General features: G+C 49.1%; 1 protein-coding gene across 4 annotated transcripts in view; it reads left to right on the top strand.

Moving 5' to 3' along the window:
* The window catches only part of gpc5a (glypican 5a), a 1,780,902-nt gene that overhangs the window by 1,043,270 nt on the left and 719,219 nt on the right, over positions 1-18,413 (top strand). For 3 of the 4 annotated variants that reach the window (XM_072476228.1, XM_072476224.1, XM_072476226.1), the window contains exon 7: positions 7,066-7,134. The exons of the other annotated variant lie outside the window; for it this stretch is intronic. In XM_072476228.1, coding sequence (XP_072332329.1) covers positions 7,066-7,134 — 69 coding nt within the window. The remainder of the gene's footprint in view (positions 1-7,065; positions 7,135-18,413) is intronic. 4 annotated transcript variants of the gene reach the window in all.

The following is an 18,413-nucleotide window of genomic DNA, read 5'->3' on the forward strand; positions in this document are numbered from 1 at the left end:
CGGGTTGGCGCCGATCAACCTGCGCATGCGCGGATGACATCATTTACGCGGTTCCGGCCGTGTCATTTACGCGGCGCCGGTTTTACGCAGCACCAAGGCCCGGTGCGCGTAAATGACGCAGCGCCGCTCCTAGCCCCCCGGGGGGCGGGAGAATAGGGGGCTGGGAACGGCCTCCGACGCCGGAGTGAAACACTCCGGTTTTCACTCCGGCGTCAGCACTTAGTCTCACTAACTTGATAAGAGTTTTTCGAGGAGGTCACAAAGATGATTGATGCAGGTAGGGCAGTGGATGTTGTCTATATGGACTTCAGTAAGGCCTTTGACAAGGTCCCTCATGGCATACTGGTACAAAAGGTGAAGTCACACGGGATCAGGGGTGAGCTGGCAAGATGGATACAGAACTGGCTAGGTCATAGAAGGCTCTGAGTAGCAACGGAAGGGATGCTTTTCTGATTGGAGGGCTGTGACTAGTGGTGTTCCGCAGGGATCAATGCTGGGACCTTTGCTGTTCGTAGTATATATAAATGATTTGGAGGAAAATGTAACTGGTCTGATTAGTAAGTTTGCAGACGACAAAGGTCGGTGGAATTGCGGATGGCGATGAGGACTGTCAGAGGATACAGCAGGATTTAGATAGTTTGGAGACTTGGGCGGCGAGATGGCAGATGGAGTTTAATCGGGACAAATGGGAGGTAATGCATTTTGGAAGGTCTAATACAGGTCGGGAATATACAGTGAATGGTAGAACCCTCAAGTGTATTGAAAGTCAGAGATATCTAGGTGTACACGTCCACAGATCACTGAAAGGGGCAACACAGGTGGAGAAGGTAGTCAAGAAGGCATACGGCATGCTTGCCTTCATTGGCAGGGGCACTGAGTATAAAAATTGGCAAGACATGTTGCAGCCGTATAGAACCTTAGTTAGGCCACACTTGGTGTATAGTGTTCAATTCTGGTCGCCACACTACCAGAAGCATGTGGGGGCTTTAGAGAGGGTGCCAAAGAGATTTACCAGGATTTTGACTGGTATGGAGGGCATTAGCTATGAGGAGCGGTTGAATAAACTCGTTTTTTTCTCACTGGAACGGCGGAGGTTGAGGGGCGACCTGATCGAGGTCTATAAAATCATGAGCGGCATAGACAGGGTGGATAGGCAGAGACTTTTTCCCAGGGTAGAGGGGTCAATTACTTGGGGGCATAGGTTTAAGGTGCGAGGGGCAAGGTTTAGAGGAGATGTACGAGGTAAGTTTTTTTACACAGAGGGTAGTGGGTGCCTGGAACTCGTTGCCAGAGGAGGTGGTGGAAGCAGGCACGATAGTGATGTTTAAAGGGCATCTTGACAAATACATGAATAGGATGGGAATAGAGGGATATGGACCCTGGAAGTGTAGAAGATTTTAGTTTAGACCGACGCAGGCTTGGAGGGCTGAAGGCTGAAGGGCCTGTTCCTTTGCTGTACTTTTCTTTGTTCTTTGTTCTTTGTAATACAATGTTGTGCGAAACAATTACATTGAAACAATTACATCAGTTCTGGCACCGTAATTTGGGCGGGCGCCGGGTTCACGCCAAATCGCAAATCTCCGCTACCTCAACAGCGGCGACAATGCATTCCACTCCGCACGTACAGCAAATGCTGTTGGCATTTCATTAGCGAGCCTGTCCGGTATTCTCCGGGGCCTCAGTGATACTCCGCCTCCACTGGGCGGAATTCCCGATGACGAGGTTCACTTGTGCTTTTAAAAATCGAGAAACAGGTGCCAAGGCTGATGAGGGAGAGAGAGGAGGTAGGGCATGGAAAGGGGTGAGCGTGCGCTGCCGGGCTGGACACTGGCCAGTGTGGGGGGGGGGTGGGTCAGGGGAGGGCGTGACCAGGGGATGGGCCGTGGGGTGATTCTCTGCCCCCCCCCTCCCCCACTCGTGACCGGCGTGGTGTCCAGGCACAGACCGCCATTGCTGCAGCCTGTAAGGCAGCCATCTTGCTGCGCACCCCACTGACCACCCATCTTGGCCCGGGTTCTGCAGCGTGACACTGGCCATATGGGTGCACCCAACCCCCACCCCGCACCCCACCCTCCACCATACCACCCCTTAACCGGCCACCACCCGCCAGCGGGGCAGCACGCGGCCCGCCCAAGGGCAACGCCCACAGTAGCCCCTACAGGGGGGCTTCGGACAGGGTCCGCGGAGCGTACCATGGCAAGGACAGCACCAGCTGACGATACCAGTGGCAGCAGGGACGGACGCCAGGTCTAGAGGCCCCCAAAGTGCCAGGCACTGACGGGACCAGGGGTGCGGGGACATGCGGGAGCAAGGTCCGCAGTGCCAACCGGGGCCGCAAAGCCCATTGAACCTAGTTGGGCATGGGGTTAGGTACCATGCTAACATGTCGGCCTTTCACCGCCTGCAGAAAATAGATATTGGAATACAAGCAGTGATGGTGGCCTCCCTCCTAGTCGCCGCAGCCCAGGGGGATGCACTGCGGCTGTACGAGCTGGAGTTGCTTGAGAGGAGGAAACTGCAGCAGCTATACATGACCCAGCGGAACAGGAGGCAGCAGCTGAGGATGGACAGCCGGCTGCCCAACAAGCCTAAGAGGAGGAGGAGGAACAAAGGAGGCACCATATGAGGCCTCGCGTGTACTGGCTGTGCCTGTAATACGAATACCGGGCATGCCGAAGGCTCCGGCTGAACAGGCGGACAGTGCGACATATGTGCCAGATCATGGAGCACCTGCACCGCGGGGGAATGGGGGAGAACATAGAACATACAGTGCAGAAGGAGGCCATTCGGCCTATCGAGTCTGCACCGACCCATTTAAGCCCTCACTTCCACCCTAACCCAATAACCCGTCCTAACCTTTTTGGTCACTAAGGGCAATTTAGCATGGCCAATCCAACTAACCTGCACGTCTTTGGACTGTGGGAGGAAACCGGAGCATCCCGAGGAAACCCACGCAGACACGGAGGGAAGGTGCAGACACCGCAGACAGTGACCTAGCGGGGAATCGAATCTGGGACCCTGGCGCTGTGAAGTCAGTGCTATCCACTTGTGCTACTGAACACCCCGGAGCTAGGACAACTGAAGGTACGGTCACCAATGCTAGAGTAATTATAATTTGGAATACACAAGAGACCAGAATTGGTGGAGTGTATCTCCCAGAGGGTTGTGTGGCTGGAGGTGACAGAACCGGGGAGGGGGGGGAGGCCATAGAGAGATTTGAAAACAAGTATCAAAGTTTTAAAGTTAACACATTGCTTGAGAAGGAGCTAATGTAAGGTCACTGAGAACAGTTAACGAATTAAGACCTGGGCAGCAAAATTTAGATGATCTCAGGTTTATAGAGGGTAGAATGTGGAAGTTCATCCAGGAATGCAATGGAATAGGGATGACCAGCTGGGATGGACAAACTCAGGCAATGTAACGGAGGTGGAAATAAGCAATCTTAGTAATATTTGGTTGGAAGGTCATCTCAGGATTAAATGTGATACCAAAGTTGCAAATGGACTGTCTTAATCTCAGTCACTAGCCAGACAGAGATGGAGTTGTTATTAGGGAAACTGAATTTAGAGCGAGGACCATAACCAGTGACTACATTTAATTGGAGAAATTTTCTGTTCATCCAATATTGTTTTTTGGATAAACAGTCTGATAGTTTAAGCAACAGTTGAGGAGTCGAGAGAGGTGGTGTCCCAAGATGAGTAGATTTAAAATACTATCCCTCATTATTTTTCTAGTTGTCAGAAGTGTATTACTAAACTGATACTCATGGGGTGTTAAAACGGATGTTAATATAAATAGGTGTTGAATGGAGGAAGGTGTAGCTTTGAAACTTATATAACATGACACAGACTGTTTTATTTATCTTGTCATACTTTCTGTAGACGAATATCTATAAATGTGTGTACCCATAAATCAGATGGACTTTATTTTAATAAATTACCAAAATGTGCCACATCATGATTAGGGCGGCACAGTGGTTAGCACTTCTGCCTCACAGCTCCAGGGTCCCAAATTCAATTCCAGCCTCGGGTGACTGTGTGGAGTTTTCACTTTTCCCCCCGCGTCTGCATGGGTGCTCCGATTTCCTCCCACAGTATTGGAAACCAAGGTAGTCCATATTCTCAACTTGCACCCAGGACGCAGGGACACTGCCAAACAGACGAGACAATGGTACTACGCCACCTTTATGCACACCAAGAACAGGAAGCTTGAGAAACTCGGCATCACCACCAGCAGCAACCAAGCCTCCCAGTACCACAGTAGAAAACAATAAAGGGAAATCCATTGCAAACTTGTCGACTACACCCTTCAACCAGACGAAATCGAAGTCCTCAGCAGAGGGCTCAATTTCTGCACCACCACCAAAATGGACCCAATCAGTCTTGCGGCAGACACGGAAGAATTCATCAGGCGAATGAGGCTTCGGGATTTCTTCCACAGACCCCACAAGGCCGATAGCGAACCCAATGATACAACCAATGAAGCGGAACAGCAAACCGAGAGATCTGCGGTGCAGCAACCGAAGAGGAAAGAGTCAAATTGGATCCCTCCCAAAGGAGGGATCCTAGACCCTAGACTCGCCATGTATGCTCAAGCTGTCAGGAGTCGCGTCAATGCCAGATTCATCAGTCACATTCACAAGACAGCCCCGAATGTCACCCAAGCACAACGCAATGCCATCCGCACTCTCAAGACCAACTGCAACATCGTCAAAGGAGGGGCCCCATCATACTGAACAGAACGGACTACTGCAAAGAAGTGTACCGACAACTCAACAACCAGGAACATTACAGACAGTTACCCGCAGATCCGACCAAAGAACACATCCGCCAACTCAACAGACTGATCAAGCCCTTGGATCAAGACCTTCAGAGCACCCTACGTGCTCTCATCCCACGTACTCACCACGTTGGAGATCTCTACTGCCTCCCGAAAATACACAAGGCCAGCACACCAGGCTGTCCTATCGTATCAGGAAATGGGACCCTGTGTGAGAACCTCTCTGTCTACATCGAGGGTACCTTGAAACCCATCATACAAGGAACCCCCCAGCTTCTGTCGCGATATGACGGACTTTTTACAGAAACTCAGCACCCATGGACCAGTTGAACCAGGAACATTCCTAGTCTCAATGGACGTCTCGGCACTCTACACCAGCATCACCCATGACAACGGGATTGCTGCAACAGCCTCAATACTCACCGACAACTGCCAATCTTCAGACGCAATTCTACAACTCATCCACTTCATCCTGGATCACAATGTCTTCATTTTAGACAACAAGTTCTTCATCCAGACACACTGAACAACCATGGGGATCAAATTCGCACCTCAATATGCCAACATCTTCATGCATTCCGCAGAGACCGTTCCCTCCGAGATAATCTAGTCCACTCCTCCGCCATACCCAGTACCTCTTCCATCTCCCATGGCACCTTCCCATGCAATCGCAGAAGGTGTAACACCTGCCCCTTTACCTCTTCCACGCTTAACATCCCATTTCACTTGCATTTCTTCCAATTTGGTCTACTGCATTTGCTGCTCCCAATGTGGTCTCCTCCATCTCGGAGAGACCTAACGCAGACTGGGTGATCGCTTTGCTGAGCATCTTCGGTCTGTGCGCATTCAGGATCCTGACCTTCCCGTTGCTTGCCATTTTAACAAAAGACCCTGCTCTCATGCCCACACGTCTGTCCTTGGCCTGCTGCAATGTTCCAGTGAAGCTCAACGCAAACTGGAGGAACCAGATCTCATCTTCCTGTTAGGCACGCTACAGCCTTCCAGTCTCAACATAGAATTCAACAACTTCAGACGATTAGCTCTACCCCACCTCAACCCATTTGTTTTCATCCCATTTAATTTTAACTGTCTTTTACCATTTCTTTCTTTCTTCTCTTTCTTAATATATATTAACCCCCCCCCCCCACCATCTTACCCACCTTTCCTTACCCATTCTCCTCTTTGCTTCCCCCTTCCCCTCCCCCACATCAACAGTTCACCCTCTGATAGTTTCTCTGCCGTTTGGCCTTTCACATCTTTTGTTCTCTCTGGGGCCTGCCATTAGCACTCTTTCCCCTTGGTTTCTGTGGCCATTAGCACCCGGTTTCCCTGGGTTTCTGTGGCTATGACTCATCTTTCATTCTCACTCCACAGTATAAATATTTCCCACGTTCTCTGTCTGTTAGCCTAGACAAAGAGTCATCGGACTCGAAACGTTAGCTCTTTTCTTTCCCTACAGCTGCTGGCAGACCTGCTGAGATTTTCCAGCATTTTCTCTTAACTGAAATGTTTTAAGTAACCGCTTGCTTAGAAAATTGTAGTAATCCCAGATTTTGGTAAGTGCGGAAACCTTTGTGAATAAGACTGGGTGGTTTAGTTATAAATAGGATGTTTTTGTACTCATTTGTCATCAGCCACATATCCTATTTATGGAAAAAAGGCACTATGGAACATGAGTATTTCTGAACATTAGAAAAATATTGCAATAGATTATGTATGTATTTTTCAGCAGAGGCGGAATTGTGCCAAACAACAAGATGTCACATTAAAAAATAACCTTCAGATAGCTCTTCATATTTAATGGAATTTAGAACTGCTTGTATGATTTGCATTTATCTAAATTATTTATTAATATTATTTGATCACTTTGGTATCTATTCCCACAAATGTGTTAATATATTTTTATTATTTTCAGTCGAGGCTGATAGAGATATAGGGTTAGAAATTTAATTGCATTTCATCCAAGTTTTTGGGCACAAAATCAGCATTTTGGACATCAAGTCTGAGGTGGGATGTCATGCGCTGTGTGTGAAATTCAACAGCGACCAAATGTGTTTACGCATCCTGGCAATTACTAAAAATTAACACTGGGCTCATTAAATTATTTGAATAGAAATCTTGTATTCAGACCGTTTTTGGAAATTGATTCCAAGGACCATTTGATTTGCTCATTCCGAAGTCTTGATTACGGAGGAAGTATGGTAAAGCAGTGGTTGTCTTGTTTCTATGTTGCAGGATGGCCGACACCATTTCTGTAAACTAACTTTATTACTAACACATTTTCAGAACATGAACGCACAACTGCAAGGCTTTGCTACAACCGACCCTAACATGTTCTATGGACAGAGGTCAGAGGTAGGTTCTTTACGCAAAGAGTAGTGAGGCCGTGGAATGCCCTACCTGCTACAGTAGTGAACTCGCCAACATTGAGGGCATTTAAAAGTTTATTGGATAAACATATGGATGATAATGGCATAGTGTAGGTTAGATGGCTTTTGTTTCGGTGCAACATCGTGGGCCGAAGGGCCTGTACTGCGCTGTATTGTTCTATGTTCTATGTTCTATCTGACCTTTGACCTCCAGGTCTGATGACCCCATGAAATACTGTGTACACCATATTGTATCTAATACTGGCATCCACTGCCACAATCACCCTATTATCATGACAGTGGCATTTAAAGAGATTCCCCCATTCATGAGGTAATTTTTTTGATCTTTTTGGCTACTGGGGGTCACTTCCTGGCGACTTAGGCTAAGTTTAGAACGCCTTTAGAAACATTGAAGATAGGAGCAGGAGGAGGCCATTCGGCCCTTCGAGCCCGCTCCACCATTCATCATGATCATGACTGATCATCCAACTCAATAGCCTAATTCTGTTTTCTCCCATTAACCCTCGATCCCATACACCTCAAATGCCATATCCAGCTGCCTCCTGAATGTATTCAACGTTTTAGCCTCAACAAATTCCTGTGGCAATGAATTCCACAGGCTCACCACTCTTTGGGTGAAGAAATGTCTCCTCATCTCTGTCTTAAATGGTCTACCCCAAATCCTCAGGTTGTGACCCCTGGTTCTGGACACACCCACCATCGGGTACATCCTCCGTGCATCCACCCTATCTAGTTCTGTTAGAATTTTATAAGTCTCTATGAGATTTCCCCTGATTTGTCTGAACTCCAGCGAAAACAATCCTAATCTAGTCAATTTCTCCTCGTACGTCAGTCCCGCCATCCCCCGAATCAGCCTGGTAAATCTTCGCTGCACATGCTCGAGCAAGAACATCCTTCCTCAGAAAAGGAGACCAAAACTGCACACAATATTCTAGGTGTGGCCTCACCAAGGCCCTGTATAATTGCAACGGCAATCCCTGCACCTGTACTCAAAACCTTGCGCAATGAAGGCCAACATACCATTTGCTTTCTTTAATGCCTGTTACATCTGCATGCTTACCTTCAGCGACTGCTACACAAGGACATCCAGGCCCTGCTGCACACACCCCTCTCCCAATTTACAGCCATTCAGGTAGTAGTCTGTCTTCTTGTTTTTGCTTCCAAAGTGAATAACCTCACATTTATCCATTACAATGCATCTGTCTTTGATTTGCCAACTCACCCAACCTGTCCAGATCATGCTGTAGGATCTCTGCATCCTCGTCACAGTTCACCCTCCCACCCAACTTGGTATCATCTGCAAACTTTGAGATGTTACATTTTGTTCCCTCGTCTAAATCATTAATATATATTATCAATATAATATATTAATAATACTAAATAGCTGTTGGCAAGCTGACATTTTGGCTGCAGTTGTACTCTGCCACTTTGCTGATTGTGGGATGGGAATACTGGAAACATGGGAATGTTTCTTGGATTGTTATCAAGATTGCCAGAACAGAAGGAAAGTGACAGCAAGCACAAATCTGATCAGGGTCAAAAAAGGGAGGACAAGGAATTATTTTTCCCGGCAACAAAGTGTTCTACAACGACAGAACGCCAAAACGTTGTGCGATTTTAAGAAGGACTTAGATGTAGCTCTTGGGGCTAAAGGGATCAAGGGATGTGGGGGGAAGGCGGGATCAGGGTATTGAATTTAATGGTCAGCCATGATCATAATAAATGATGGAGCACGCCCGAAGGCCTGAATGGCCTATTTTCCATGGCTTCTATTTTCCATGTATGTATGTTTTGGTGTAGAAGAATGATGTGTAAGAACATAAGAAATAGGAGCAGGATTGGTTAATATGGCTCACCCAGCATGCTCCATTATTCAATAAGATCACGCACAAATTTCTGTATTGATTCCACTTTCCTCCCCTACCTCTATATCCCTTAATTTCCTTAGTGCCCAAAAACCTGTTGATCTCAGTCTTGATTAGACTCAGAGACTAAGCATCTGTAGCGACTGGATAGAGAGGTCCAAAGATTCACAACGCTCTGGCTGAAGAAATTTCTGTTCAACTTAGTCCTAAATGGGTGATCCCTTATTCTGAGACAATGACCCCTGGATTGAGACGCTCCAGCTAGAAGACACAACATCTACTCTGTGAAGTCCTATCTGGATTTGATTTCAATTAGATCATGGGCATGATTTACCGGTGGTCGCACACCGGTTAGCTCCGGCTCGAAGATGTTGGTTTGGGCACTTTATTCCCGTTAGTGGAGTGATTCCAGCAGGAAAGTGGTGCAGAAGGTGTAGGAGGGGTTTTCCATAACATTGCTATGTCTACTGGCTACCAGACCCGGCAAAACACCTGGCTAAGGAACTGGAAGGGACCTGTGGCACAGCAGTGATTGCAAAAATGGTGGAGGGGGAAGGATCAACAACAGTGGGAAAGGCCCAGATGGAACAGTTGATGGCCTTCATCAATTGTGACAGCAGAGGAAGATGCATGGAGACTGGTCGAAAGCATCAAGGGAGCAGTAGCACCTCTGCAAGGGTCAATGGACTGAATGGAGAAGTGCCTTGAGGCACAAGGGCGAAGATATGAGAGGTGGAGACAATGGTGTCTGACCAAAGCGACCAGATTGTGTCCCTGGGGGTGGATCTCCTGTGGGACTTATGCAAGTCGCTGAGGGTAAAGGTGGAGGAGCATGAAAACAATTCCAGATGGCAGAACCTACAGATTGTGGACTGCCAGAAGGTGTGGAAGGAATGAGCGCCACTAAATATGTGTCAAGGATGTTGACCGGACTGGTGGAGCAGGGAGTGCTGGACATGGCCCCAGAGGTGGCAGGGCCCAAAGGTTTTTAAGGCAGAGGCGGAGAGCGGGGAAACCATCGGGATGGAGTGTGGATAATTATTATTTTTTTTTATTCACCTCCTTTTTCACGTTTTCTCCCACATTTACACCCATCAACAATAAACAATAATCAACAAGATATGTCAATCCCCATAATAACAACGATCCCATCCGCCCACCAACCCCCAAACCTCAACCCGCCTGTTTACATAAACAAATGACAAAAAGGAATCAGGGATTACCCGTAGTCACCCTTAATCTACACAGCCCCCCCCCCCCTCCCCCCACACAACCAACGCCATCCAGCCTCTAAGAGAGTACCGTACATGATACCCCAAAGTTGTACCCCCCCCCCCCAAGTCTCCAGCTCCTCCCGTCCACTACCTCTTGTAAAACTCCTCCTCCCAACCTCGGTTCCCTCCCCCAACCTCGGTTCCCTCCCGCCAACTTTCCACCCCGGCTAGACCACTCGGACCCCGTTCTGTCAGGCTCCGATGGCCGCAGTCCCTCCCCCAACCTCACTCCCGTTCACTGGCCGGCTTAAACCGGCCAGCGTGGAGGCCCCCGCCCGGGTCCCTTTCCCCCTTGCCCGGCCCTAGGAAAGCCCAAAGATCCCCTTTTAGCACGCAAACCCCGCATATCCACCTACACCCCAAAGAGCCCTCCTTTCGAGTGAAAGTCCCGTCCCTTCCCTTGTCCAAATATATGCAACATTGGCTCCTTTAGCCTATACACCCGCGCGCAGTGATACAAAAAAAAAGAAGAAAATACAATCATGAGGTTACATCGGCACATGACCATTCCTCAATTTGTCAGTTCTGCCACAGTCCTTCTGCCTTCGCAAACTCCTCCGCTGCTTCCGCCGTTCCAAAATAAAAGTCCCTGAGCTTGTAAGTCACCCTCAGCTTCGCTGGATATACAATGCCGCACTGCACCTTGCCAATGTATAGTGCCCTCTTCACCCGGTTGAAGGCAGCCCGCCTCTTCGCCAGCTCCACCATAAAGTCCTGGTATACACGTATACCAGCTCCAGCCCACTGCACCACCCGCTTCTGTTTGGCCCAGCTCAGGACCTTCTCCTTCACACTGTACCTACGGAAGCACAGAGTCACTGCCCTTGGCGGCTCACTCGCCTTTGGTACAGGCCTCCACGACCGATGAGCCCGATCCAGTTCATATCGGGAGGTATCTTCCCCCTCCCCCAGTAGTTTTGCCAGCATCGCGGCAAAATACTCAGTCGGCTTCGGTCCTTCAACTCCTTCGGGCAGCCCCACGACCCTCAAATTCTGTCGCCTGGATCTGTTTTCCAGATCTTCCATTTTTCCTCTCAGATTCTTGTTCGTGTCCATCACCTTCCGCATCTCTTTCCCCATCGAGGCAAGTTGATCACCGTGCTGCAATACTGTCTCCTCCACTTCCTTCAGCGCCTCCCCTTGCTCTCGCACCTCCGCCACTGCGCTCGCCACCGCCGTCTTCACCTGGGAAACCACCTCCTCCACCAGCGCACTCAAAACCTCCCTCATCTCCTTCCTCACCATCTCCATACATTTCTCAATCTGCGCCAACTGCTTTTGGAATTCCGCAGCCATCACCTTAGTTAGTTCTTCAGCCGTAAGCACTGCGGCCTCCCCTGGTGCTCCATCCTCCATTTTCTTTGTTTACCCCGCGGTGACCTTTCCCCTCTCCAACGGACTTTCAGCCGCTTTTTTCCCAGCCGTTTTTTTGGTGATTTTCGACATCCTTCTTCTCCTTGCGCTATCCCCCGTCTTTTACTGCCGTCGCTGGCCCTAGGACCGGGCGTTACTCAGCGAAAATGCCGTTCCCAAACGGGAGCCCTCCAATGTGCGGCTGCCTCCCGCCTGCCGTCACCGGAAGTCCGAGTGTGGATAATTATGCGCATGCACAAATTCTTGGAGAAGGAAAAGATCCTACGATGGGCGAGGGAGAAGCGAGTCCGTGAATGGGAGGGGAACCGTGTCCGAATATATCAGAATATTGGTGCGGAGCTGGAGAAGATGTGTGCAGGTTTCAACAGGGCCAAGGAGATGTTGTATTAAAGTCAGATCCGGTTTGGGGTGCTGTACCCAGTGAAACTGTGGGTCATTTTTGAAGGCCGGGAGTACTATTCAGAAGAGGCGAATGATTTATCAGGGACCATAAACTGGGGAAGAACAGAGAGTTGGTGTGTGATGGAGGAGCTGCATCTGTAAAGGTTGGAGGTTATGGTTATATATTGCCGGAGGATATTTTTTGTTTTCTTTTGTTTGTTGATGTTATTGTATATTGTATTTTGGGAAGTTATAAGTTGGTATGTGTGTATGGGGTAGCCGCCATCTGTGGTGTTTTTCTTTTGGAAGAGGTGGGTTGTGACTTTGGTTGTTTTTCTTTATCTGCGAGTGGGGAGAGGTGGAGGGGTATTTTGGGGGGGCATGCCAGCGGAGCTGCCATGGTGACACGTAATGCTGGTGAATGGAAGTGAGGTGGGGGAGGTGGCCGAGGGAGAGCTGGCCAGGTGGGGGAGGGGGAGGGAGGTGGGAGAGGGAAGGAGGGAGGGGGGTTGCAACATGGCAGAGCTGGAGACTGAGCGTGGTCATGGATGAAGAGAGGGACCATCTTGCATGGGCCCAATTTAGGGTGGCATTGGAGGAGGCTGAACTGGAGGAGGATGATGGCGGACGGTAGAGGGGAGTGGAGGCAGAAGTTTCCGGGAGAATTTGTTCTCCCCGTGTGTGCGTGGGTTTCCTCCGGGTGCTCCGGTTTCCTCCCACAGTCCAAAGATGTGCAGGTTAGGTGGATTGGCCATGATAAATTGCCCTTAGTGTCCAAAATTGCCCTTAGTGTTGCGTGAGGTTACCGGGTTATGGAGATAGGGTGGAGGTGTGGGCTTGGGTAGGGTGCTCTTTCAAAGAGCCGGTGCAGACTCGATGGGCCAAATGGTCTCCTTCTGCACTGTAAATTTTATGATTCTATGAATTGTAACGTGAAACGTCCGGGGTTAAATGGGCTGATTAAGAGGCCCTGGGTTTTGCTCACCTGAGGAGTTTGAAGGCGGAGGTGATCTTCTTACAGGAGATGCACCTCCAAGTTAAGGACCAGGTTAGGTTGAGGAAGGGATGGGTGGGACAGGTATTCCACTCAGAGTTTGACTCAAAGTCACGGGGGTGCCATTTTGTTGAACAAAGGAACAGGGTTTGTAGGGGCCAAGGAAGTACGGGACCTGTAGGGGAATATATGTGATAGTAAGTGGGGTGCTGGAAGGGACGCCGGTGCTGCTAGTCAATGTGTAAGCACCAAATTGGGACGATGTGGGGTTTGTGAGGAGTTTTCTGGGAGCGATCCCAGATCTGGATACTATTGGTTATGGTTGGAGATTTTAATTGCGAGATGGAACGAGGGTGGACAGATTCAGTCCCAAGTCAATGGGGAGGTTGAGGCTGGCGAAGGAGTTGGGAGGGTTTATGGAACGAATCGGAATGGTTGGCCCTTGGAGCTTTTAGAACACTAGGTGGGGCGTACTCCTCCTTTTACAAGGTGTACTCGAGAATTGACTTCTTTGTGGTGAGCCGAGCGGTGTTGTTCTTGGTGGGGGGGGGGGCGGAGTATGCAGGAATTGTGATATCTGATCATGTGCCACATTGGCTGGTGGTGAGGCTCAGTGAGGGACAGGTACAGAGGCCGGGGTGGAGGCTGGGTTTGGGTTTGTTGCGGATAAGGAGTTCTGTGAAAAGGTCAGGTCGGCGATCGTGGAGTGTGTGGAAATCAATCAGAACGGGTGGGGGGGTGTCAGCGGCCACATTTTGGGAGGCGTTGAAGACGGTGGTCCGAGGAGAGATTATCTCGTTCAAGGCACACACAGATAGTAGGAGGAAAGAGGAGCATGGACGTCTGTTGGATGAGATAGTTGAGGTGGCAGGAGGTACGTCAGGGTCCTCACGAAAGAGTTGCTGGCGGAGAGGAAAAGGTTGCCAGGGCAGTTCGATAGGTTGACGACGGGGAAGGCAATGGAGCAGCTAAGATGGGCGAGGGGGGCTGCAATACGAATGTGGGAAGAAGGCGAGCCGCATGCTGGGCCACCAGCTGAGGAGGTAGGCTGCATCTAGGGAAATGTTAAAGGTGTGAACGGAGAAATGGGAGGTAGTATCAGAGCCAGGGGAGATAAATGAGGTGTTCCGGGGGTACTATGAGAAGTTGTACAGGGTGGAGCTGGGTGGAGAAGAAGGGATATGGGACGGTTCCTGAATGGATTGGAGTTTCGAAGATTGGAGGAAGAGAGGAGGTAGGCATTGGAGGAGCCGTTCGGGCTGAGGGAGGTGATTTATAGCATTAGAGGGGGCGAAGTCGGGGAAGGTGCTGGAGGTCATTGTCTCTATGGATGCAGAGAAGGCTTTTTAGTCGGGTGAAGTGGAGGTATTCATTTGAGGTCTTGGGTAGGTTTGGGTTTGGCTCGAAGTTTGTGGCGTGGGTGTGCTTGTTATATGTAGCTCTGGTGGCAAGTGTATGTATGAATGGGATGAGTTCATGGAGATTTGGATTGCACAGAGGTACAAGACAGGGGTGTCCTTTGTTGCTGTTGCTGTTTGCGCTGACGATTGAACCCTTCGCAAAGGCCTTTGGGGGGTCAGTGGAGTGGCAGGGAGGGTGCAGGTTGTAAAAATTAATGTGCTCCCAAGGTGACGGCTCTGCTCGTTAGCTCCGGGGACGTATATGGGCTGCACGGTGGTACAGTCAACGGTCAAGGTGTGGAATCAGCTGGGGAGGCACTTTAAATTGGAGCGGATGTCGGTGTTGATGTCACTGTGTGGTAACCACAGGTTTAAGCTGGGAGAGATGGATGGGATATGGAGGGAGGCTGGACTGGAGAGTGTGAGGGACTTATATATGGAAGGGCAGTTTGCGGGTTTGGACAAGCAGGAGAGGTTTGAGTTGCCAAGTGGAGTAAATTTAGGTATATGCAGGTGCGGGACAGTGCCAGAAAGGAGCGGCGTGCATTTCCCGGGTTGTTGAGGTATACCCAATTGGAGCAATTATTGCTCCCGGACGAGTCGGCAGAGGGTAGGATTGGGGACATATTGAGCTGGAGGGCAGAGGGCAGAGCAAATGGAGAGAGGAGTTGGGTGGGAAATAGACTGGGGTCGGTGATGTGTGGCGATGCGTAGGGTGAATTCAACCGCTCCTCTTGCGCAAAGATGAGCTTGATTCAGTTCAAAGTAGTGCATAGGATGCATATGATTCGGGCGAGAAAGAGTGGGTTCTTTCAAGGGGTGGCCGAGTGCAAGAATTGCGGGCGAGGGTTGGCGAATCATGCGCACATGTTTTGGGGATATGAGAAGCTAGAGAGGTACTGGGAAGCGGTGTTTGGGACGTTGTCCATAATTGTGGGGGTGGAGGTCAGGCTGGACCCAATGGTGGAGAGCTTTGGGGTATCGGAAATGCCAGAGCTGTTGGAGGGGAAGGAGGCTGATGTTGTGGCCTTCGCTTCTGTAATTGCCGGGCGAAGGATCTTGCTGAACTGGATGTTGGATATGTTGCCGGGGGTGGGGGCCTGGCTGGGGGCCTGCATGACTTTCCCCGGGTGAAAAAGATCAAATTTGAGTTGAGGGGGTTGGAGGAGGCCTTTGAGACATGGTTGGTGTTGTTCATGGCAATGTTTGAGGAACTGTTCTTCACGGGGTATGGGGACGTGGGGAGGTTAGGGGTGAAAAGTGGTAAAATTGTACAAACTGTGGATTGTGACGTTGTGGAATGTGTTGTTGAAGATGTAACTTTTTTACACATGTTTATATTAAAATGCATTTAAAAAAAATAATTCTTCTGACACCAGATTGAGCTGGCTACTGGTATCTACCGACCTTGCCGAGGAGACCCCAGCTGGGCAACACAGCAGTGGTCCCCACAAATGGGGGCCAGGCAGACCGGCACTTGCGAGAGGTCTCCCAGGCAATCAAAGCTCCCCAAATGGTCGGCCTCTGGGCAAGGTGGCATCCTGGCACTGCTAATGCCAATAGGGCAACGTGGCACTGCCAGCCTGGTACCCTGGCAGTGCCACCCAGAACTCTGGCTGTGTCACTTGGGTGCTAGCCTGGCACCGCCAGCGTGCTAGGGAGTCACTGCCAGGCTGGACGGGTCTCTGCCAGGGTGCCAGGCTGGCAGTGCCAAAATGGTGGTGGTGTGCAGGGGGCCCCCGAGGAATCCTCCGAGATGAGTTGGGGGGTTCAGGGGTCACGTTGGGGGTTCTAGATATCTGGATGGCATTTTAAAATGGCGCTCGATCTCTTCCTGCACTGAGTAGCTCTGCGAAAACACAAGAGTGCCGTTCGAAGCACCAGGGACAATCCCCCCTAATCCTTCACAGAACGGAATCTGTTTTTAAAAAATTAAATCACACCCATTTTATTCTACAGAGAATAAAAGCTATTTAAGGTCAATCTCTCAGGACAGATAACCAATCTAGTGAATTTACGTTGCACCCCTCCATTGCATAGATATCCAGTAAAGGAGACTAAAACTGTACAGTCGTCAAGGTGTCACCTCACCAAAGCGCTTGATATATTTGCAGCAAGATCTCTCAACCTTTATACTCCAATTCCTGTAATAAAGGCCAACGTACCATTAGCCTTCCTAATTGTTTGTTGTACCTGTATGTTGACTCTGTGATTCATGCACAAGGGGCCCAGATCCCTTTGAAAACAAACATTTACTAGACTCACACCTTTGGGAAAAATGTTTTTCATTACTTCCTACCTAAGTGGATAACTCACATTCCCTATATCATTCTCCATCAGCCAACTTCTTGTTCAATTACTTAAGCAATCCATATCCTCTTCTGCCCTTTGCATATTTCTCAAGCTTACCTTCCCACTTAGCTTTGTGTCATCAACAAATATGGATATATCATAGAATTATTAAAGCATGAAGGCAATTCAGTTGTTGAGCGTGTGCTAGCTCTCTGCAAAAGCAATTTAGCTAGTCCCACTTGCCAGCCCTCTCCCCATAGCCATGCATCTTTTTTCCTTTCAGGTTCTCAACCGATTTCCCTTCAAAATCCACGATTGAATCTGCCTCAAAAGCCAGTGCATTCCAGATCATAGCCACACCTCTGCATAAAAATGTCCTTATGTCGTCTTCAGCTCTTTTGTCAACCACTTTATATCTGCACCCCTATCTTCTCTACCCTTCCACCAGTGGGAAGGTTTTCTCTCTACTCTGTCTAGACCCTTCCTGTTTTTGAGCATCTCTTTACAATATCCTCTCAACCTCCTCCTCTCCAAGGAGAATAACTCCAGCTTCTCCCGTACATCCAGCTAACTGAAATCTTTCGGGCCACCTAATTTCTCTCTGCACTAGCAAGTGGAGCTCATTAGTGCAGGAAATGGGACTGAGTGGAGCATCAACAGGGCTGAGGCTGAGGTTCCTCGCTGAGGCCCTGAAATGAAGCAGAGTCCCGTTTGATAGCGGGGTTGTCCTCGGTGCCGGATTCCATTTCATTTCCAGTAAATCGCACAATCACATTTAGTTTCCTCATCCAAATCATTGTTATATATGTTGTGAATAGCTGGGGAGCAAGCACTGATTCCTTGGTACCCCGCATGTCACAATCTGCCACTGTGATGTTACTCTCTTTTCTGTCTGCTAACCTATTCTTAACCCGTGCCAATATAGACACATAATCCCATGTGCTCTAATAGTGCACACTAACCCTTTATGCAGAATATCCAAATATACCACATCCACTAGTTCTCCCTTGTCCGTCCTGCTAGTTAGGTCCTCAAAAAACTTCAGTAGGTTTGTCAAACATGATTTCCCTTTTATAAATCTATGGTGACTGTCTAATCTCATTGACATTTTTTAGGTGCCCTGTTATCACATTGTTTATAGTAGCAGCTAGCATTTTCCCTAAGACTGATGTTAGGCTAATCGGTCTGTATTTCCCAGTTTACTCCCTCCTTCTTTTATAAATAGTGGGCTTGCATTTGCCATACTCCAATCTGCAGGACGGTAGCACAGTGATTAGCACAGTTGCTTCACAGCTCCAGGGTCCCAGGTTCGATTCGCGGTTTGGGTGACTGTGCGGAGTCTGCACATTTTCCCAATGTGTGCGTGGGTTTCCTCCCACAGTCCAAAGATGTGCAGGTTAGGTGGATTGGCCATGCTAAATTGCCCCTTAGTGTCCAAAAAGGTTAGGTGGGGTTACAGGGATAGGGTGGAGGTGTGGGGTGCTCTTTCCAAGGGTCGGCACAAACCCGATGGGCTGAATGGCCTCTTTCTCCACTGTAAATTCTTTGTGTCTATCTGACTTTCCAGAATCAACAGAATTTTGGAAGATGACAACCAATGTTGCCTTTTTTACCTGCTATAAATATGGCAATCAATAAGGTTGCCCTTCTTTCTTTAGATATCT

Source organism: Scyliorhinus torazame, chromosome 15, assembly GCF_047496885.1.
Source record: "Scyliorhinus torazame isolate Kashiwa2021f chromosome 15, sScyTor2.1, whole genome shotgun sequence".
Classification (NCBI taxonomy): Eukaryota; Metazoa; Chordata; class Chondrichthyes; order Carcharhiniformes; family Scyliorhinidae; genus Scyliorhinus; species Scyliorhinus torazame.